General features: G+C 41.9%; 1 protein-coding gene across 3 annotated transcripts in view; it reads left to right on the top strand.

Moving 5' to 3' along the window:
* The first annotated feature begins 1,928 nt into the window (after positions 1-1,928).
* Positions 1,929-23,355, top strand: part of RBM20 (RNA binding motif protein 20) — a 103,451-nt gene continuing 82,024 nt past the window's right edge. For all 3 annotated transcript variants that reach the window (XM_063405331.1, XM_063405332.1, XM_063405330.1), the window contains exon 1: positions 1,929-4,166. In XM_063405331.1, coding sequence (XP_063261401.1) covers positions 3,472-4,166 — 695 coding nt within the window. In that variant the 5' untranslated portion in view covers positions 1,929-3,471. The remainder of the gene's footprint in view (positions 4,167-23,355) is intronic.

Here is a 23,355-nt window from a genome sequence, read left to right as displayed (position 1 = left end):
AAGGTGGATTTCACATACCCAGGCACTGGAAATTTCTGCTTCAGTCTTCAATTTCTCTATCCAAACAATGATCAGAGAGAACAGGAAAACGTGTACAGCAACCTCCAGAAACAAGGTTCAGTGTAACCTGGGAAAACTCAATACATTGATAACCATAAACTGACTGGACTAAAGTATTTTTCATTTTTTTACCATGAATTTTCCTTCATTAGTTTTGGAAGTCGAGTAAGAGACTGCTTTCCTGCCTCTCTCCACAGTCTGTTAAGGAGTATGATGTTGCCATTCTTCCTAGATGAAGTCTTTTATTCCTGCAACTGGATACTTATGTTACTTCAGTCCTATTTCAGAGATGACATCTCATTCTACATGAAATCATGTTTGTATTTTAATGACTATTGCTGCTGCAGAACCGTCACAACACTGTCTAGATCACACTTTATAAATATGAATTAAAGTACCTGTGCACAGTAGTAACAGTAAAACCCAGAGTTTATTCTCCATGGTGTCTGGGTGCCTTACCCACCACGGGAATAAACCATGTTAGATGTGCGGTGGTACCTAAGTTGGTGCTGCTCATTGCAGCTTAAGTAAGCAGGACATTTACACCAGGGCATAACATGTACATCTGGGCCAGCCCTGGCCCTGAGGTACTCATGTTATCTACGTTTTCCATCTTTCATTTTTTCCAACTGCTTCTTTTCCCTGATAATGAAGAGTTGATGATATGTTAATTTTCAGAAGATTACAATTAAGGCAATTAATTCACCAAGGATTAAGTTTCAGGTCACAGAATAACAGATTCAGGCACGAACAAATAAAAGGCCTTAGTCAGACTAATAAGCAGATTGACATCTTTTATTCTTAGATGTGTTTCCTTGCTACTGTGTAATTCTATGGTTAAATGAGCTCTTAAAGCAATGAAATCATTGCTGGTTTTGTTATTTGATGCTGAACTATTTGGGGACACAGTATCCTGTGTGTGCCTGGATCCATCACTTTCCTACATTATGATCCCTTTCTTTTTTTCCAGGTTCTGTCTGTGCCTTTCTTGATCTGCTCCTAAAAATGGAGTATTCTGGGTGTGAGTTCATTTACACCAGAGAGCTGCTTCTGATTTATCCTCGTGCAAGTTAAAACAGCAGTTAGATCAGGATTTCAGTTTTAGCATGCAAACTGCTACAAATGGAAACTTCAAAAAGGCATTTTAAGAGGTGGGGATTATTTAATTGTATTGAGAGATACAGTAAGCATATTAATCTCAGCTGAAATAATTAGCAAGGAGTGCTTTTTGCATGAGCTCTCATTAATACCCATGGCATAGATATTTTAAAAAATCAACAGTTTTAATCTAGAATCATAGATATTTAATGCATATGAAGTCAGCAACAGGAAAGTCAGTATTTTGCCAATATTTTAAAGAAAATCTCTATTAGTTGACAGTTACACAAACAGAGAATATGTCTCTAGCCAAGGGGGGAAAAACCTACAGCTCTGATTTCTTGATGTGCATAACTATGTTCCATATTAGGAAAATAGGAACTTGTATAGCTGTTAGCAGTTGTTCAGTTCTACTGCCAAACCCAGACCCTAAAACTATGTTTTTGGGACTAGCCACTGTTGTTTCTCTCTTATGGCAGTGCTCCAGAAATACTGTAAGGGTTGGCCAGAAAACTGCTTATACTGATTTCTTGAATAAGAGAGTCCATGAACATCAGTCAGTCTGTCCTTCCTCACACCCACTCACTTATTTCCCTGTAGGACAAACCTCTGAGTGAGCCTTTGCTAGTGCCTTGTGGTAAGGCAGGCACTAGCTGGTGGTGAGGGGTCAGTGCTTTTGCTACACCAGACCATGCCAAGCCAAACACTGGGATATGACACAAAAAGAGAGAAAAAAACCTTGACAAGAGGCAGACATAGGGATGAGAACTGTTAAAATGAATGGAGAAAACCTTTGCAGAGTTTTAGGACCCCATACTGAGCCTGCATGCCGAGATGTACAGTGGATGTATTAAGTGCAGAAATAGTAGTGCCTAGTAAAACACACTTGATCCATTATTACAAGTGATGTAATATATCTGTGTGAAGTAACACGTTCTTGTGACTATCCACCTCCTAATCCAGGGCCATGCATTAGTGTCATAGCTGTGCTCCTGCTGCCCTCTGAGCCATGAGTCACCATCTTTCACTTCCTCAAATAATTACAGGCAGCAGTGCCTGTTGCTTGGTCTCAAAGGCTTTCACTGCTACTCAGGAAATTCACACAAAGCCACATTTCTGTGGATGATCAGGAGACACCTGGGATTTGCTCTAACCTTGGGCAGAGATGGTCCCACATATTAAACTTTTTTTCCCATGAGTTGTCTCACCTGTCTGGCAGATCTTACCTTTCCTTTGCTGGAAGGTTATGCGTCTTGTAGCTACACAGTGCTGACCACCCCTTGGCCCTCACTGAACCAGAAAACACATAATTTGTAATTTTTTTTTCCTTGTGGAAAAGGATGTGCAGCTCCATTTTTTTTTTTTTTTGTATTTCTCAGAATACAGTGTAAGTCAATGTGTCTAAACAAGTACTGATGGCTATTCATTTTTAGAAGGTGCATTTGGTGTTACATTACCATTAACTAACTGTGCAACTGAAATCCGGCCCAATCCTGCCCTGCACCTGGTTGGTGCTCTCCATCTGCAAAGTGTAAAGTACGTGATTAATGCAACTAACTTAAAATTTTCCAGTCACCGGAGGTGGCATTTTGTTCCCATTTAGAAGGCTACATACTTGTAAATGACTGTGCCAGGTGCAGGGGAAGAGAACCTGACCCCTTCAAAATTCATCTTTCCCCTGAATTAGGATTAATTTTTCAAAGGAGCCAGGATGTTTCTGCTTTCCTCGGGATGTGTGTGTGTGCTGGGGGGAGGGTGTGTGGCAAACAGAGGTAGTGCAGGAGCAAGTACTGAAATAGTCTTTGACTTGTCCCTTTCTAATAAATAGCACATTACAAAAGGAGCAAGAGCTGGAAGAAACATTTTCAGTGTTACTTGTTTAGTGCAGGAGTGCAACTTCTACTCCATCCGTCCTGGTTAATTTCCTCCCAAAACGTGTGCAGGTAAAACCTTTTTTGTCACATTGTATCATGAGGCAGCAATTCCACTCCTTAGTCCAACCGTGTTGTTACAGCAGCAGGAAAAGCCTTCCTGAGTAGGTCTTGATTGCCCCAATGTATGTGTCTGGAAGCCGGGAGCCCAGGATCGACATCCGTTATTAAAAACCCATCGTGGCTGGGCACAGACGGGGATGTTGCTGTAGAGATGACTTATTACTCGACAAAGTTTATTAATTGGTAGGGATACACTCTCCTGTTTTATATCAGCCGACAGAGCCTGTGGCTGATAAATGACTGAAAACATTTCTTCAGAGGTGCTACCAGGGAGGGATTACAACAGTGCTCATATTTTTCCCCTTGCCCTTGGCGTCTGATGATTGTAAACTATCGCCACAGTGTGAAGGGGCCGGTGCTGCTCACTCGTTGTACAGCCCGTCCTTTGCCAAGCGCGGCCCCCGGGACCATCCTGGGCAGGGCCAGGTGCGCCCCAGCCACCGTGCCCCGCACAGGTGCGCAGGAGCCACCCTGCCCCGGCCGGGACACCGGGCAGAGCCGCCGGGCTGCCGCGGAGCGTGGGTCCCTCCCGTCGGGCAGGTGCGGGCGGAGGAGGGAGGGAACGGGCCCGGCGCCCAGGTGGGGCCGGGCCGGGGGCTCCGCCCGCCCCTCCCTCCGGCCCTGCCAGCGTCTTTGGGGCTCCGCGCAGCACTGGCCGCCCCCGCCGGTGGCCGCAGCCCTCCGGCAGGGCGGGCTCAGTCGCAGGGGGTTGCCTGTCCCGCCGTCGCCAGCCCGGCGGGGGGGGCGGCGGGGGGAGCGCGGTTGTCTCCAGGGCCGGTCCTCTGCCCCCTCCCTCCCTTCTCCCTGCTACCCTCCCTCCCGCCGCCGCGGCCGAGGGCTGCGCGGCCACCCGCGCCTCCCGCCGCAGGGGCCGCCCCGTATGGTCCCCGGCGCTGCCATGAGCCAGGCCCCGGCTCCCCGCGGCGCTGACCCGCCGGAGAGCGATGCCCGCAGCGGGGCCCCCAGCCGAGGGATGCCGCCGCCGCCGCCCAGCCTGCCCCAGCTCCTCCACAAGTAAGAGCCGCCCCGCGTTCCGCCGCGCCGGGAGGGCGGGCGGGCAGGCGCGGGTCGTTCTTCCTCCCCGGTGGCGGTGCCCCCCTTCCCTTCCCTCCCCCCGCGCCCAGACTGACAGCCGGGCGGGCGGAGGGTCGGCCCGGCACCGGCCCTGGCCGAGCTGTGCCCTGCGGGGCTGAGCCTCGCTTGCCGTGCGGGTGGCGGCGGGCCCGTCCCTGCTGTTAGGGGCACGGACTCCCATGAAGTCCTCCAGTGGCCTCGCTACCCTCAGAAGTTTTCTGCCCGAAAAGCCGCTCGTGTCGGTTTCCCGAGGGTTCGCTCCGGCACCGCGCCTTCCGCACCCGGGAGCTGGGCCGGGGAAGTTTCCGTCGCTTGCCCCGCGGCGGGCTGTGCCGCCTGCCCGGCCGCCGTTCCGCTGCTGCGGTCCCCCCGGCAGGCCTGGAGCGAGGGGCTCGTGGGGTGCCAGAAGCGATCGCATCTCTGCAAAACTGTCACGGGAAAAGTAACCTGTGCGGGCATGGAACTCTTATTAATGAGTGCAGTGACGCCAATGGCATTTTGCTGTTTCGTTTTCCACTCAGAAAGAGGGGAAAAAGCACTTCTGCTACACAGATGCAGTGGTGCCAGTGATACTTATCTGGCTAAATGAGAAGCTTGAAGAGAAACCGACAAATGCTCTGTAGTTAATAGGTGAAGCATGAGTAAGGCCTAAGCGGATCATCTGTGCTGATTCAAGGTGGTTGCGTGCACGGTATCTGATTTTTTCCCCAAGTCATAACCTCATATTAGAAGAGGTAAGGGCTTTTAATCTGCTAACAAATGCCCTGCTATGAAGCTGTTAGAATTGCCTTCTATAACTTTAAGATTTGCTGCTTGAGTTGACGAGCAGGACTCTGGGTGCTGCGCAGTGGTGAAGGTTGAGAACCACTTTCGATATCATGTCCCAGACCGCCAAGTGGACTGAGCCCGGCTACGGCCCTCAAGCAGAGCGCGACTATGACAAAGCACTGAGGAGCTGCCACGGCCTTGCCGCTGGGCTTGAGCTGCTTTCCTGCAGCAACCCCTTCAGCAAAGGCGCTGGCTTAGGCATCTCCATTATCACTGTCTTAACAAAACCCAACCATGTAACTAATGGAGGAAACGCTTTCAATTCTCTTTTATTTGCGAAGCACACACATGTATAGAAATACTTATGCACAATGTATGCTTTGATGTTACTGCAAATTTGAAGTATGAACGTTATTCAAGTCGAGAATCACATCAGCTTTTATAAACATGTAAAAAACTGGACTTTCAAGCTTTCTGCAGAATGTGGTCCACAAATTTGATCCTTGGTTTTCTTTTAGTCTGTTTGCTTTTAAGTGATGGTTTGTAACTTATTAGTGAAAACGTTCGGGGTTCTTGTTGCCTACATTTTTATTTCTGTTTGGAAATATAGACTTGGAGGTTTGCACTGAAACTGAAACGCTAGTGGTCTTTTCCTAAGTCCGCTGGGCTATTGCTGTGGTACATGTGAAATATTGTGCAACCACAGAGTAATTTACACTTACTCAAAATGTCTTAAGTTTTAAACTACAGTCTCTAAAGATGACCCTGATTTTCTCACAATCACCAAGACTTTATGTGACTGTGTATTGCAAGTCAGATGTGTAGATCTGTTGAGAATACTTCATGATTGAATTTCCAATGCGGCGTGTGTTATGTATGAGGGCATCACATTCTTGCTCTTCGTGCTTCCTAGCAAATTATAGGTAGGAAAACTTCAAATGGTTTCCTTTTGACACTACCTTTAATGGAAAAATTTGAGTGAGATGCTGTGTTCTGAGGGTTCTTTGTCATGTTAATATGACACAGGGTGGCAAACATCGAACATCTCCATCTAAGGTCTTGCAACTTGATCATGCAGTTTTGTAACCGTGTGGCGTAATTTGGTGTGCGCCTGTTTACCTGACAATTAATAAATGCACTGATTTGGAAATGCAGGCAAATTGTACTTTGTTTTGCTGAAAATAAATGGTATTTTATAATCTAAACTGAATATTCAGTGAATGATTGGAAGGGAGAAGTTAGGGAATATCCAAAATTACTGTTCCAAATTTATTTCTAACACACTAGAACAGGTATTATGACTGGTAAAATACAATGGAAAGGAAAGCAGTGATTCTTCTACAAAATGAAGTCACAGGTTCATTATAGGAAAGAAAACACTGGTCTTGTGTTCTGAGCATTTTGGAGGATTTGACTTTTTTTTTAACAATTGCCATCATTTTGTAAACAAATGGGCAGTTGCAGAACGCTAATTCAGAGTCAAGTAGATCAGGATATTATGTGGTGTTAAACAAAACACCTCCTGTTTCAAGTCTTTCACTAGAATATAGTATAAAATATACGTTTTTCATTATACCATTTGAACTTTGAAAGCTCTTGGATTCCTTCTTTCTTCCTCCTCAGTAGTTTTGTTAGGAAGGTTTACAGATGTTAGGTGAAGAACAACGCAGTTTTAAAAAATGGCCTCCTACATGGGCAGCTGATAAAGCTTCACTATGAGTGCTGAGCTTTGAACAAGGATTAAAATTTGGTCAAGCCGGAGATCTGAAATGTTTTAGCAGCTACATTGACTGAACTCATGCAACACAGGTAGCATGTAGTATATTCTTTAAATGCCCCTCTACTTTTACATTTATAATGTAATTTTAATATGAAAGTATTACTAAAATTCTAGTCTGAAATTCCCTGCTGATAGTATCCAAATACAATGATATAAATTGAAGTATGCTCTCTACATGTTGTACTTTTTCCCCCTGAGTGACAACGTCAATTGAGTTGATAGTAAAGGTACAATGATAAGATTTACAGAGTTAAAGCATTCTATCTATGCAGGTTGTTGTGATGTTTGATGGGAAAATACTTCTTATTTTCCAAAACTAAAAGCCTTATTGCAGTCAAAGCCCTCAAGCTGCAGAGCTGAGAATGAGAAATTGCTGGGAAAGGGAAACCTGAATTTACATGCTTCAGAGGATGACTTACAAAAACGTACACTTCTGTATGAAATAAAGCAGAAGACTGAGAAGAACAGTTGTAATCGTGTTGGCCAGTGTTCATAACTGGTTTCTGCTGCAGTTGTGAGGAAGGAGTGGAAATGCAGGGTAGGATGTGTAGTGTCAGCAAGTGAAACACGTATTGGATATCTCTGAAAAGACCAATGTGTGTTTGGAGCTGTTGGCTTGGGGTTTTTCCCCCCTCTTTTGGTAAGTCTGCTCTTATGAGAAAATGGATATGGCTTGAGAGTTTTGTTTATAATTTGCAGTTGTATTGTGAAATGTAATTTTTAGATGACAAATTTTAGTACTTGTTGTTAGATTGGCTGGAGTGGTTAAGCAGCATGAGAGAGTGGAGACTCCTATTAATAATTCCAGATGTGTGATTCATTGCAATCTGACAGAGCAGCTAGCTGGAAATAACTGAGAGAAAGGACTGAGTGCCTGTAGGTTGACTATAGAGATGTTGCATGAAGAGATGAAGAGTGCTTTCTCTGAGAGTTCTGGCTGAAAACATTTGCCATAAGCAAACCCTGTGATTATAGGAGACCTCATTGTATTGAAATCCAACTCTTTGAATGCTTTTGGTTCTAATGATTTGTCATGGGTCATATCTGTCCAGTGGAAATGGAGCAGTTTTTAACTCCCTCTGTTGATACAGGAATATATGTTTGATTTACAAATTGAATAAAAGGCATCTTAAAACAATGGGGGAAAACCCAAAGTTTTTTTTTTTTTTCCTGAGGGGTTGTGCCCTGGAGATTTTGAGCTCCTCTGGAAGGAAGATGGAATTTCCAACATCTGCGCCCGAGTTGTCATCAGTTTGTGCCAGTTCTGGGCGCAGAGATGAAGAAGCAGGCTGGTGCCGAGTGCTTTGAGTCCTTTATTTCCTATAGCAGCAAGGAGAAAACCTGTTGGGAAAAATTACCTCCCGTTTATCTTTTTTCTTTTTTAAACTCCAATCCATCATGTTAAACATGTGGGGTTTTTATTTGCTTCATTGTCTGTTTGTTTTGTGTACTGTGGGATTTTCTTTTTCCTTTTCCTTTCTTTTTTTTTCTCCTCTTCCCAAGTCAAAGTCTCTCAGGAGAGATAAAATATGAAATGTACTCCCATTATATAGATTAGTCATGGCAAATAGTTTGGCATATATGGCAAAGGCTAAGCTGATACTTAACAAGGAGAAACACTGGTTTTACTGTTTCTCTCCTTACTGTTACAGGCTTTCCATACTTGTTTGCCTTTTAAAGTACATCTCCAAAATCTTAGTTTCTTCTTGACCTGATAGGGCTCTGAAAACTCACGGAGTTTGTGTTGAAACAAATCTAACAGCCCTGACTGGAGATGAAAACAAAACAGAGGGGGCTGTAGTTGACTTAGCTGAGCAGCTTTACCAAAACAAGGGACAGGAGCTGCAAAAGCAGCGTGGTGTGGGGCTCGCCAGAGAATGTGTAAACCCACATTGTTAAGCTTCTCCTTGTGCTTCCCATTTATTGTCTCTGTATATTATGAAACACCCCGTGGGGGAAAATGCAGTTTTTCTGGAATTGTCTGGCTTCTTGCTGTGTAATTATTGACACTCTTCTTACACCTCACCTGAGATTAGATTCAGGACTTAAAATGCCAAATGTGTGTACCAAATATTGTGTGTGCATGGAGGGGGCAGGGACAAATGGAGGGTGCTTCACTTTTAAGTTTAGTTGTTTTCCAAAAGTACCATCAGTGATTATAAGCATCTTCAAATTATGTAATTAAAGTTACTTTATTATTTAAGATTTATTTTCTTTTTTTGATGGAAAACAATGACTCCCTCCTTTATCTCAGCTGTGATCTAAAGGTTAAAGATGACTTAATCATATGGACATTCTCTGTTTTAAACAAAAACAACTGAAAGTGTGGAGTTTGGGACTTGATTTTGTTCTGTTTGGTTGATTTTTATTCTTTAATCTCTCATTTCAAACCTAATAGCTTACTGGCAGAAAGGCAAAATAAAAAGATTGGAGCGAGAGCACAGAGGTACAAAAGCAGAAAGGAGTCAGAACAAAAGAATTTAGAAAGAATGTGTTGCATGCAAACATTTCCAAGTAATCTGACTTTTATTATCAGTTGTCAATTGAATCTTAGTTGCCCAGAAATGTCACATTTTATTGGAGGGAGACATAACAGCAGTGATGCCAACTTTAGAGAAAACTTTAATAATGCGTAATTTATAAGAAGTAATATCGTAAGTGACTGCTGGAGTACAACACATAGCAATGGAGTCCTCTTTAGTAAAACTCAGTTGCCTGGATGTTGCTTTTTATTGGAAATTTAATATACTGTTTCCATCAATGGGAAGACTGGAAAATATGTTCTTTTGGTTTTCCTCTTAATTCACCACTTGTCCTTTCAGAGCTGTGTGCACCTAACAGTACGAATTGTGTGTGACCTGCTGAGCTACTCCTATGCCGTGGTGCTAAAATCTTCCTGATCTCATTTGGAGGAAAGGAAAAGGGAGGGGGAGAAAATGTCAGTAACCAGTTCTGATCCTTTCTGGGGGCTATCAAACTGGGAGGATCTAGATCTTCAAAGATACATTTTTACTTCATAGAGACTGCAGAAATTTGTTTAGGAGGGAAAAATGAGTTATTTGCATGAGATAATTTCAGTCACTTTAAAATACTCCTTCAAATAGATTATGCTTTCTCAGAAGAGTAAGTTGTCTTGATTTTTCTTTTATTTAAATGAATTAATTTCATACGATGCACAGCTAGGCACTTTATCAAACTGACTGTATTCTCCTGAATATACTGCTCCCTTTTTTCCTCCTCTTCATCCTTTGTAACATTTTATAGTTGATTTAAGGATGTAATTGCTCTGTTAGCCTCTGCCCCTCTCTATGTCCAGCTGCTTTCCCTTTGTCACGCTAATGACCCGTCACAGTGGAGCTGTCACTTGACACAGAGAGGGAAACCAGAAAACATCTCCCTTTGGGCTTTAGAAACGTTTAATATCTGTCCTGTTCTGACAGCTCAAGCCTAGCCCGTTTTACAAATGCCTCTTGCCTATTTAGAAGAAATGCCGAATGAAAGCATTGGGTATTCTGTTGCAGGAAGGGGGCAAATGCTTGTTTTCTTAAAGGATCAGTAGGTATGAGTGTACAAGCAGTTACTTTGTATCAGGCTAACTGCATTTCTGGGTGTATGCAAACTGGTGAGATGGGAGTTTAACTGATACTGAATATGCAACTTGTGGTACAATTATCTTGTGCATCTAAGGAACTACAAGGAGGATGCATTTGTTGTTAGTTTTCTCCGTGTCTCTGCTGGAAGATGAGCTCAACAGGCAATGAGCAGGACCAGGGTGGAGTTGTTCTTTGTGGCTGTTGCTTGAATGATGCAGTTCAGATTTGTTCTGTCATCTCTGTTGTTTAAAGTGCAGCTGTCTCACCAGCCTTTGCAGAGTGCTCCAAAGATGCCATGAGCACTGCCTGACTCTGGAGGTGACAGGAATCTGTAGCTATGCTAGTTTTTGAGGAGTAGTCTATCTCCTGCATGGTTTTAACTCTAAAGCTTGTGTTATGTAAAATCTTAATGACAATCACTCATTGGAGAGAGATTCCACTTCTGGATTGCTTCTTCTGAAGAAAAGACAGGATCAGGATAAGGAAGTCTTAAATTCGTGTTCCACTGAGTAATGTTATCTGCTGGCCAGGATGAACAGAGAAAATGGCATTTTGGACAGGTTATGAGCAAGGTCCCTGACAGCTTTCTGATCACCTGGTCCCTTCTCTGACTTACCAGCTTTCCAGATAACAAAAGCATCTGGTGTTATCTAGTCTTAACTTTCCTTAATATGCCATAAAACTTGTGATTTTCTGTAGATTAGGATGCAGAGTTTTAGAATTCAAGAGATGTGAAATGTCTTGAATTTGGTAGTGTCCAAAGCTGCGGTTTTATGTGTCTTGGTTTTGCTTATTTCCTGGATGCACAGAGATGTGTGAGGTGATGGTGTCTGTCAGGGCCACTTCTTTGGAAATGTGCAGGAGTTGCAATGCATTTTAACTTACATTTTAATATTTGTCCTAGGAAATAGGCTTTAAGTACCTCTTCAACAAGTGGCTTGATGGCTGACATTGCCTTTACTGAGATAACAAACACAATCTGTTTCTGCAGGAACAAATCTAATTACTGTCTCTGCTGATTAACATGCTTCCCCCCTAAGGAAAGATGTACTAAGTAGTTTTATTAGGTTGATGACACATACAGTTCCTTACACTAACCAATTTTTACTATTCTATTTTTGGCCTATTTTTTTTTTAAATATTTTAATAATGTGTTTCTCACCCTTCTTTCTGTTCTTCTTGGAAACAGAGTGAGAGCAGATTAACTTCTGGTACAGAGAAGGTTGCTCCACTCCCTGCAGAGCTGTGCACAGCTGTGGGTGTTTGCATGGTTTGCAGTTTGGATGGTATTCCAGTGATTGTCAGAGGCTTCCTCTGCTCCTCCACATAAAATTCTGTCAGAGATTATGCACAGTTCAGACTAAGGATGGCATTTGGAGAAAAGATGACTGTCATCTCCTGAAACCATAGACAGAAATATTAGCAAACTATGGTGAGATTTTTTTTCAGCCCTAGGCTCCTCTTATCTTCCAAAGTCTTCCATTAACACATCTTAACATTCACACCCTTGCTCTCCATGTACTCTGCACCATCCATTTGTGTCCCTCTCACAGCACATTCTCTTAAAGTCACCTACAGTTTTCCATTGTTATGCCAGCTCACAACCAAACATTTGCCTCTTTTCTTTATTTACCGCTTCATTCAAGCTCAGTGTTGTGTTGAGTAGCAACTCCTTCTCATGGTGCAGACAGGGCTGACCCTTTTTTTGACATCTTCTGTTGACTCTCTGAGATGAACAGAGAAGTCTGCCTCAGGCTGCTCTGCCATGCATTACACTTAACAAAGTGTCATTGTTGCATCTAGAGGTGAACATGTTTGTAAGAACTACTGAAGAATAGTGACTGGGAGGGTGATATAGGTACCTCTGTGGGTGGCATTGGGAAACAGGTTCATAGGTAAAGTGTTGTAATAAAATAATCAAAGTTCTGTGGTACTTGAATCCAAGTCAACTAATTTTCTGCACTTGAACATACCTCCTCTTTCTCAGCTTCTGGTGAATAATGAAGTGCTAGTTAAATACTCCAAATTTGACAATGAAATTTAAATTAATCACATGTCATGTATCTTTGGTAGCTCAGACTTCTAAAAGACATGGGATCATTACTGTTCCACCTGGGTTTTGTGCATGCAGTGAAGAGTACCAGAAGATTGAATTTCCTCCAAAACAAAGAAAGGAGTTAAAATGAAATTTGCAAGGGCAAGAAGTGACTTTGTGATTTTGTGTAGATGGTTAAAGTATATCTGTGCAGAATAAAGCATTATGTCTTTGTATTATAAATATATAACATGATTTATAGCCTAACATAAATAATGTTAGGTCTCCAAGAGTTTGCCTGTCAGTGGTAAATTCAAGAGGACTTGAATTCCTCTTTGGATATAGTGTATGTGCTGTGATCTTGTAAAGCCTTATTCATATGTATGAGGATTATTTATGTGTATAAGGCTTTAAAGGCTCAGATCCTATCATCTAAATTTGCAAGGCTTCATGACTTTACTGTTTGTTTTCTGGGGTAATTGCTGACAGAAGAGACCTAATGTAGTAGACACCAAAGTAAATAATAGGAAATTACCTTATGTTGCAGCGTTAAAACTTCCCTTTTAAAAAAGAGTATAGATCTCTGCAGGGAGGAGTACAGATTCATGCTCCTTTGTGGTGCTGAATAGCATATTAGAGGTCTGACATGTTTTCAAACCAGTACTCTGGAGTGTTGAAGCCTCACCAGCTGCAGGGATTTGTAGAATTGGAGGTGGAGAGGGGTCTACAAAGAGCCCATCAGCTCCTCCACACAGTGCTGCCTTTACAGGGGGCCATCACTGCTGTTTTCCCATTTGTGCTGAGCATTTGGGAGAAATAAGGCATGGTCCTGTGTCTCTGATCTAAGCTGGCTACTTGCTTTGCTTTCTGTGTAAGTTCTCAGGATTTTATTTTTGGTTATTTTTGCTACCCTTTTTAAACGGAATAACATGAAAATAGCCGATACAATTTCAGAGAAGCTTTTATAAATTTTATAATGATCCCATTTTATCCCTATCCATATGGCAAGAACATAAAATACCAGCAAATAATATTTTCTGGATCGCTGGCAAAATTTATGGAGGGAATCTGCTCTTAAACTGCAAGACACCAGTTTGTAGTCTTTTCTGTACAACATACTGTCTCTTACTGTGTATTTTGGCAGCACTTGTAATCTCCTCTTGCTCTGTAAAAATATAAGACCCTTTTATACAAAGATACAAACACTCAGAAGGGAGCCTCCGCACGCTTGTCTTATTGGTCTATTTAGTATGATAGATTTTCCTTGTACCCTTCTCTGAGGCATTAAAACCTACTGTTTTGCTTTGACATTTCTGTAATCTCAAACTGTATTATGTAGAAGTTGGTGGCAGTGTTCAAAGCCAAGGACTTGATTGGCAAGTTTTAGCTGCGAGTAAATTTTCACAGCTGATCCATAAATCCCCAACAGACCATTAGGAGCTTCAGAACAGCTCTGGCAAACTCCCCTACAATAATTGTAGTTTTAAGTTTGTTATATTTAGTTTTCTCACCTCTTAGCTGGATGCCAGGCGGACCTCACTAGAAGTAAACCAGCTCTGTATCTGCTTTTTTTCTCCAAGCTAGCAGTTTGCACAAATAGCACAGCGTGGGAGGAGGGTTTGCTGGTTGGCTCCTGGTGGACAAAGCAGGAGAGACTGACCAAGAGTGTGACTTGTGACAAATGGACCCCAGATCTGGGGTTAGACATTTTAGTAATTTGAGGAGACTTGGAGTACATAATTTTTAGCCCTCCACCTACAGTCTCTGTTCTTAAGAAATTACAAAACCATCAAGGGAGCAGGAAAAAAATGCATCTCCAAGCTTGAACATGACAGAGTTGTATATAACTGTGTGAGACAGAGAGGCAGCTCTTAATTTAAGTTCCCTGAGGTAATTGTACCTATTTATCTGTAGTGAAGCTGGCAGAGTGACCAGCTTCTGGGAGTCAGCACTACTCTTAGAACAGCACTGCATGGGGGGCAGCGGGCATTGATGGTGGGAGTATTGCTGGATCACCTGGAAGCCTGGCTTGGAGAACACATCCCCCCCACGTGCAGGAAAGCCAGTGCTGTGAAGTGCATTGCATCTTCAGTAAGTCCTGGAGAATGCTTCTTATACAGCACTGCCAGACAGCCTAATAAAGCCAGAGAGGTTCCTATCATTCCCCAGCATTTAGATCCTGCTGGGCAGGCTCTGAAGCAAACTCGGACTTGGCTGCTTGTTTGAGCAAACAGTGAATATTTTGTGTTTCCTGAAATCGGAGCTGCTTTGCCAAAGATGTACTTGACCCTTGATGGTGTCTGGCGTAACACTTTGCTGAAGGGGCAGGAGGAGTGTGTAGAAGGAAGGTGGGTCTTCATGGTAAACTCTTTCAAAGGGGTGTTTTTCCTTTTTCCGAAGACAGAAAAATAAATTGAATGTCTTGTCTTCTGCCACAGAAAACCAGCCTCTCATACCTAGAACCCATGAATGATTTCTTTACACAGAACGGTGAAAGAGAAGCATTAGCTGAATGATTTGGGAAGGGAAATGAAGAAGAATTGGTATTTGAATTTTCAATATTTTTTTTAATTTAGAGCAAGAAAAGCAGAAATTTCATTTATATTAAAAGCTCTTTCAAAAAATGCCTTCATGTTACAATTTTAATTTAGGAGGATCAGAAGCTTTGTTGATTAGCGTCTTGTTAGGATAACGATAGAGTAAGTAACTATAAATAGTGATGCAGTAAGCGATCATCTCTTCCTACAAACTTTGTGTTGAACTTATCAGGAGAAAGTAAAAATATCAGCCAACAACCTTCTTGCAAGAGAGCATCTCTAAAATAGAGAGGGGTTCAGTAAAACAAAGGACTTGGTCATCTCTTCAGTCTTTAGTTTCAAGTACTTCATTTGATGCAAGAAGCCAAGTGGAAGTTGTCATTTCAGTGGTGAGGATAGAGTGCTCTTGATGCCTTGGCCTGTTTTGGTATCTTACACTTAAACTAGAAATCTTAGGAGTGTTAAATGAGCTCATTTTGTGTGTACAAATGAAATGCAGAGCATGCTTCTGCTGGGAGAAAAGACTGTGACCTTCATCTGAATAGCGTAATGGAAAAAAGTTTTCAGAACTGTATGGAGCTTCTAACATAAATTGGGATTGGGTTAGGTAGGACTGTGGGCAAAAACACATTGTGGTATGTAAAAATGCAAAACTGTTTTAAGATTAATAACAAAAGGTATCAGTTATGTGGATGTAAACAAATTTCATGCATCTTCCTAGGCTCACATGCCTAAGTGCTGTGCTCTGCTTTATTTCCTCAGGAGCGGAATGGATGGGAAGCAGGTCACTGAGAGGGATGGCATGGTCCTTCTGTGCTTTTGAACACACAGTTCACTAAACAGAGCACTAAAGAGCACAATGGCAGAGTGTTCTCACCTGGGAAGTGCTGACCAGCAGGGTCTTAATGCAAACTTCCACTGACTTGCATTTCACTTTCCTGGCAAGTAAAATTTGCAAATGCTTACTCACAGAAGGAGCTGGAGTGAGTCAATGACCACTATTAATGCATGTGGAATTTTACCGGTGGAGCCTCAGATGAATCTATAAATAAATGCCAAATGTAAGAGGGGGGATGTTTCTGAAGTCTTAAGGCCGATTGTTGCTCAAAAATACAGGCAAGGGAATGTAACTGTAGAAGAGGATGGGAGACTTTAGCAGGCTTTTTCTGCAAATTAACTCATACTCCTGCCTAGGTTTTAACCATTGTCATCTATCAAGAAAATTAGTTAAAAATGTGCTTTTGTGACACCTGAGTATTTGGAAGAGAATCTGACTTTCAGTTGCATAGCTGACACTTTGGGAAGAGTATGTCAGAAAAATAATCTACAAGCTGGTTAGTCTTCATTTCCACCATTCCCTGAAGGACAGAAAAGTTTCTGATGTGATGCTGTTGAATAAGAAGAATTTCAGTCCTGCCCCGCTGTCAAAATTTGCCAGCCTGAAACAGAGTTGGGTGGGCAGGGACCTGCTGTGGGGGAGCTTTTGCTTGGATAAGGTTAATCAGATGTCAGGAAGGTGAAGCGTATGAAGGTGCCATACCCAGAGGAAGAATCTTTCTTTATGCAGGAAAAGTGTGTGTACTTCTCCCAGCTTCTTTGGCAAAGCCTAGGCATTGTGCCAGCATTAACCCAAACATAATTTCTTCCCTCCTGCACCCACCCACCTTTCTGGTTGGTGTTGACATTTTTTTCCCAGCTCTTAATTGAAATAGAATGAAGGTCTCAATCATTTGCTTTTTCCTCCTCATGACAGAAAACTGCACCTTTAGTAATTGCAGTAGGTGACTGATGGGAAAACAAAGTGTCTATTCCTGTGTGGATGTTGTTTACCTGTGAAGTGGCCAGAGCACTCAGGATGTTCTCTAACTTCTGTGTATGTCTTTGAAAGTGAAGTGATTTGAAGAAGCAAACCAGAACTTTTTCCTGATTGAAAAGGTGCCTAGGCTTATGTAGGGCCACAACAGGATATTAATAGAACATACTGCATTTCCTTCACATAAAAATACGAAGGGCACTTTGCTGAGAAAAAATCCTGCTGTCCCTTTCTGTCTTTGGGACCAGCTCATCACCCAGCTAAAATTAAAACATGAAGTCAGGCAGTTCTTGCTCTCTATTTTTAAACTGCTTCAGCATATGAATGTGAGTGTGAAATCTTTCTTTAGGCCTCTCTTAACTTAATTACCTACTTATTCAAAATATTCTCTTCTCAAATTGCTGAGCTATAATTATATTAATATTTTCTGTAGACACACTTTAGCTACTTGATGTTTGTTTAATTAGTTTTATGCTTAATTTGTAGTTCTGTTATTATTTACAGTGATGGAAACCTCATGGTAAGTGTCTGAAATATTTTTTAATATATTAAAAATTAGCAAGTAGATAAAGTTTTTGTATATCTGTTTCATGTGTTCTTCTGGAAAATATAATGAGAAAGTGCACTCAAAAAAAAGTTATTCAAGTTAAATTAAATGAATGTCTTTTAAATCTTTCATTTCTTCACATCTTTTGCTTTGTGTGAGGTTATTCCTATTTTATTTTGGTTTTATGTCTTTTCTTTTGTTTGTGTGAAAGGGGCGATATGATCCCAGAATAGGAGGTGCAGTGGAACTGCGTATATGACATAGATTTGTATTGGTTTTCTGCTGATTTAGATTTACTGAATTCTTCTTCCTGCAATTCAGTGAGTTTGAAAAAAAATCCGTTTGAAAAACTTCCTTTCAAGCTGAGCTGCCTTTGCTTGCCTGGAGCCCTGCTGTTTGCCAGTGGCACAGTCTCAGCCTGCAGAGGGTGTGCTTCCTCCTGCAAACCCGCCTCTCCCAGCCCAGCGCCCATAACGCCCATGGACACGGTGTCCGGAACCCAGCACTGCACCCAGAGGGACCAAGGGAAGAGCGTGTCTCTGTTCCCTGTGGCATTTGTCCCTTGACTTCTTTGACTTTCAGCTGTTTGAAGCACAGGCTGTGCAACTCATTCCCAAGTGACCCCTGTCACTGGAAAGGACACTCCTGAGAGAACACAGCGCTTCTTTGCGTACTCCCGTGATCGGCTCTTGATCCTAACCATAGTGCAAAATGGAAAAAACCTTCTCAGTGTTTTCCTGGTTCCTTTGCTTTTGCCAGTGGGGAGTAGCTGTGATGTTGGAGATTTTGGGAAGAGTTTTTCCTGTGGTTTCCCATGTCTGGCTAAACAGTGATCAGACTGGGTGGGGTTCTTTGTGTTCTGTCAGGTAGATGAAGCTGGGTGAGGTGATCAGTTTTGAAAGGCATTACCTTCAGCATCCACATACTCCTGCAGCGTGCATATGGGAGTCTGTTTGCACTCCTGCCCTTGACAGCTAAATGAACGAATGGCCTGCTACAAACTGTATTTAGGGTGGCTGGTACCTGGGCATGACATTAAGTGTGATTACATCTGCCCAGGCAAATCCCACTTGCTCTTCTGACTGCTGGATTTTCATGCTTCTTCTGCTTACCAGATATACCAGAGATTTCATAGATTTGGGTGTTGGATGACGGTGCATTTGTATCACTGGTGAGAAATATGTTGCTATTCACAGTGGTTCATGTCAGTACAGTTAGATAGCCAGACAGTGATGTTAAGTAATATAAACCTGGAGTCACAGTCTTTTGGACACATCTTCCCATGCCAGTCTTGGTGCTTGGAACAGTTTGCCCATTAATTTGTTCCAAACTTCCACCCCCTCCCTGCCCTCTCCAGAAAACCCTTGGCAAACCATCTCTTCTGTAAATCTTCCTGCCTTGGCTGGCTGCTGTCTCTCTGTTCATGCTCTCCTGCACTGCTGCCCATTTTTTACTTCAGATTGAAAATCTGTCAGCACAAAGATTTGTGTGCATATTACACATACGTAAAGAAACACACAGACCGCTTATTCTTTGAGATATGTAAAATTTAATTTTCAGACTTAAATACAGATGTGATGTTGACCTAGACAATTTTTTTAAAATAATGCAATTACATTAATAGGTTGTGTTTTCTCCAACTGAGACTGTAGTCCAATTTTAGAACTGCCAAACTAACAGTACCTGCAGAATTTCTGCTTCAGTCGTCTTTGTCTGTATCTTCTGCTGCTGTTTAGCTTTCTAAACTGATTCGTTTTGTATGTTTATTTTTGTAAATGCATTAGTGAAACACATGCTTGACAAAAGCATCTTGGCAAAATCGGTGGGTTTTAATGGTGTTCACATACTTCTGTGCTTGAAAAGAAGCCTGAAAAATTTGTCCTCTGGAATGTTACATTATGTTTTGGCCACTGGAAATTAAGCACCTGACAGTGTTAAGCTATCAGAAGGATTTCCAGTCATGGGCAAGCAGCCATTATGTATATGTTGATCCACAGTAGGAGATCTAGACAGCTTTTGATTTACTAGTGCTCATCTGTTCAATGTGAGCTGGCGATCAGGACAGCAATTGCCTTCAACATTGGTTGAGGAGTACTAAAAGGGAAAAGAGAATTTTATGCATGCAAGTCTAGAAGAACTGCTGATTGTTCTTCTTGGTAACCTTAAAAGTCCACTTCTCAAGGTGGCAAAAAGAACTGCTTTGTAATGTCTGTGCCTGTTCAAAAATATCTTACCAGCTTTATCTTATTTTAAAGCAGACACTTTCAATTCTCTAATGTCCTTTTCAATCGATGGGGTTAAATAACTGGGGAATTAGAAACTGTATCTGTTTTTTAGCAGCTTGAGCATTTATCCATTTGTTTGAATGCTGCAGAGTTCACATGAACAGATTTATTAGCTGAGCAAAATATGTGATTTAAAGACTATAAAATTTCTTAGGTTTTCTTCATATTTGGGGTTTAAATAGTTGTAATAGTAGATTTTATTTGAGGAATTTGAAGCATCCTCCCTTTTATTCCAAAAATGGCACATGAAATGTATTTAAGTGGATAGTAAAACTAAAGAGACAGATCATAAGGCACTTTTCACTGAAATGAATAAAAATAATGACAAAATTCCTGTCATGTGATCTGATAATGAAAGCAGACAAAATAACTTTCTTGTGTAACACATTGTGCAGGTGGAATAGAAAACTTCTATCTCAGTGTTAGTAGTAGAGACGTATGTAATACATCAACATTTTTATATGTGCATGTGTTTTTTTCAAGGATGTGTGTGTTTGTGAACTTTTATGTAGTTTTATTTATGTAAGGAGCTCCTGTTTTAGAGATGATGCACAGTTTTAGCTATTAATATTACTAACCTTTCCCAATGTATAAATACACCGTTCTGGTCTCCCACACAGTTGCCGTGTCATCCTAAAAGGCCTGTGCTCCTTTTACTGGGAAATTGTGTAAAATCAGTGTTGGAGCAATGATGTATGTGATAAACTACATTGTCCAAAAGATCTCTTGGTTTATTACCACATTTCTGGGGCTGCCTGGGTCAAAGCATTGGTATGGTGGAAACTGACTTTATATTTTTAGGGTACAATTTTAGAAACAAATGGTTTGCCTTTTTCTCCATTTGAGAGTTCAGATTATTGCATGACCTGTGACATGACTTAACTTTTACAGTAACTTCTACAAAATACTCCTTCTGTGGGTTTTGCCACATTTGTAATGAATTCATGACGAGGTTAGCCTGACCTCGTTGTTTGGAGAGCTGGAGATCATGGAAGAATTGAGATTGTTGTATCAATGTGGCTTTGTATGGTGAGTGTGTGTGCGTTTATATAAATATATATACACACACAGACATAGATATATTTTCTTGAACTGTGGATAATCACCATGTTGCATATCTCCTTAGGGATACTGAAGTCTTGGAAGTAAAATGGGAATGGCTGTCTGGGAAAGCCAATCCAGAGGTTTCATTTACTGAGCTCTCTGCAGGTTGCCCTGTTAAGGGCTTGGCTTTGTCTTACTGGAAAAAATATCTTAAGGAGCATGGTGGGATTTGTCAGCCCAGGGCTATTTGTAAAAGGGATTCACTGTGAAACAAAACTGCTGCGTGTTGTTGACCCTTGTTGGCTGTCAGCCGTGGAACAAGTTTCACAGAAATGGATCTAAGGGCTGTTGTGCAGACTTTGCTTCACATATCAGAAGTGGTTCTAGTCCCTTGCTGGCAAGGAGCAAGACTGGCTTCTCCTGTAGTGAGAGCAAGCCCTGCTGCACTTGCACCCTGGGCCAGAAATAAGCTAGGATGCTGGACATTCGTTGTGGGAAAAGTGGGTGACCCTAAAGGCAGCTGTGACTAAGAAAACACAATGTTTATCTGCCCAGTTGCTCTACAGTGCATTCTTAGAGCAGCATTTCTCTTCAGCAGCTGGCCATGAGCAGTTTTTTCTGCCCATAGCACAGGAGTAGTGGCTAGACCAGGAATAACCTATAGCCCCTGTGAGTGCAGTGGCTCTGCCCACTGCCAGCCTGTCCCACCCACTTCCTGAGCTGTGACCCAGCTTTCTGTGCTTTTGTCTAATGCCATCACACTTTGAGTCTCTCTGTATGCCTAATAGAGGGTGCTAACCAGGCACTGGGGAATGTACAAATCACCTTGCTCAAGCTGGAAAGCTCTATCCCAGTATGATTTCTCTGAGCTAACAAATCCACTGCAAAAATGGATTTAGTAAGAAAACTTATCAGTGGAGATTTGCATTGGTACATAATTGGTTAAGGATATAAGCTGAAAATCGAGTTTGTACCTAGGTATGGTTTTTGTTAAGAACAGTATCCTACTTAGGATTTCAGTAACATATTTTACAAATCACTCTTCAGATGCTCTTTCTGGAGCTCAAACAGTGGCGTTATAAATGAAGAATGGATTCAGGAGGCTTCACAGTATTAGTGATTATATTGTAATGCTTTCCAGATGGTAGAACATGATGTAATCCATACTGCCCAGTTTGTTTCACTGCACTGGATACTGTTATACTCAGTAAGTAACCAAGAGCCTCTAAGAAGCTCATCAGGCTGTTATGAACAATAGCTGGTTAATCCATATGTTCTTTATTACGTTATGAAAACTGCAGATTAACAAATCACTTGGTGAATGCAGCAAGATTGATTGCTACTCAAAGCTCTTGGAGAACTGGATATGCAACTCGGATTAGCTTAGCTCAAGCTACACATTGGTGAATGAATTCCATTTTCCTCAGGGCTATGAAGTAGTTTACATCTGTTCAATTGCAAATTCCCCTAGCTGCATGGGGTAGTTTTGATTCCTCTTTGGAGAAATGGCAGGAATGTGGATTTGTTGCTGTTTACATTGATCTGAAATAAAATTACAGCATTGGCATCACTAGTTGTGTGGGCATAGTGGCTAAGGTCAAATTAATTGCAGCTTGCAGTTGCTCACAATTCTGCCAGTGTTTGTGCAGTAATGTTGTTTACTAACTGGTGCTTTTATTAGGCTGACAGACCATCATTTGAATGGCAAACCCATCAAATTTAAGTAGGCACTTAACTCAGGATTTTCTCAGCATTAATTGAAGGCGCCAGGGGTACTGTGCTGGGACAGGTGCAGCATTGCTGTGAAGAGGGAGGATTTGAGGAGCACATGGGGAAGGAAAACTCCTTGTGCATCCTGACATTCAACTATGTAGGGTTTCTCACTTGGACCCACATACAAGAAGTGTTCAAGCGAGATTAGGGCTGGGGTAGGAGGTTTCAGTCTGCTGTCAGTTGTCCTGTAGAATGGGTTTTGTAGGCACTTCTTTAGGCTATCCAGCCCTTTGGTTTAATCCAGAAAAATGAGATGGAGAGAAGAATAGCAAAAGAGACATAAATACATGTTTTTTACTAGGTTCTGGAAATGAGAAAATTTCCCGAGGTGGGTTTAGTATCTTGTGGTTGTCTAATTATCCTTGGACCATCTGCCCATACATTGCCATTGGCAGTTCAGATCACCAAGTTAATTGATCTGATCTTGCACAGGACTTCCTACCCTGTTTGCAGGAGGATTGGAACAGGAGCTGAGAAACATTGGAAAGAAGAGCTGTTTCCAACATAGTTGTTTTTTTAATGGTTGTGTGATGCTGTTTTATCCAGTGACTCCTTTATCTGTTTTTATCATACATGGCATTGATTAACTGGTAGCTGTTTTTATTTTTCCATTATCATATCTCTGGGGAATTCCACAGTTCAGTGTCAGATCAACCCCTTGTAGGGAGGGATGGAAAGAGGAGAGGTTTGCATGATGCACATGTCTCATTTTACAGTTTCCTGATGATCTCCAGTTTGGCTGCTTGTAAGGAGCATTTGTTGTTCCTAGTCACTCAGCCAGGCTTGTTTATTGACTTAGGTTGTCTTTACTCATTGCAGTGTTGCTGGTGATTGAAGTGCTTTGCCATTCTGATTGCTAAGGCATGTCCTCTGAAACAAAGTTAATGACAGTGGCTTTTGGAAATTGAAGAGTAGCAGTGACCTAATTACAATTTTCATTAAATATTCCTCCAA

Source organism: Prinia subflava, chromosome 9, assembly GCF_021018805.1.
Source record: "Prinia subflava isolate CZ2003 ecotype Zambia chromosome 9, Cam_Psub_1.2, whole genome shotgun sequence".
In the NCBI taxonomy this organism is placed as follows: Eukaryota; Metazoa; Chordata; class Aves; order Passeriformes; family Cisticolidae; genus Prinia; species Prinia subflava.
Note: the sequence above shows the minus strand (reverse complement) of the source record. Positions and strands in the feature narration are given on the sequence as shown.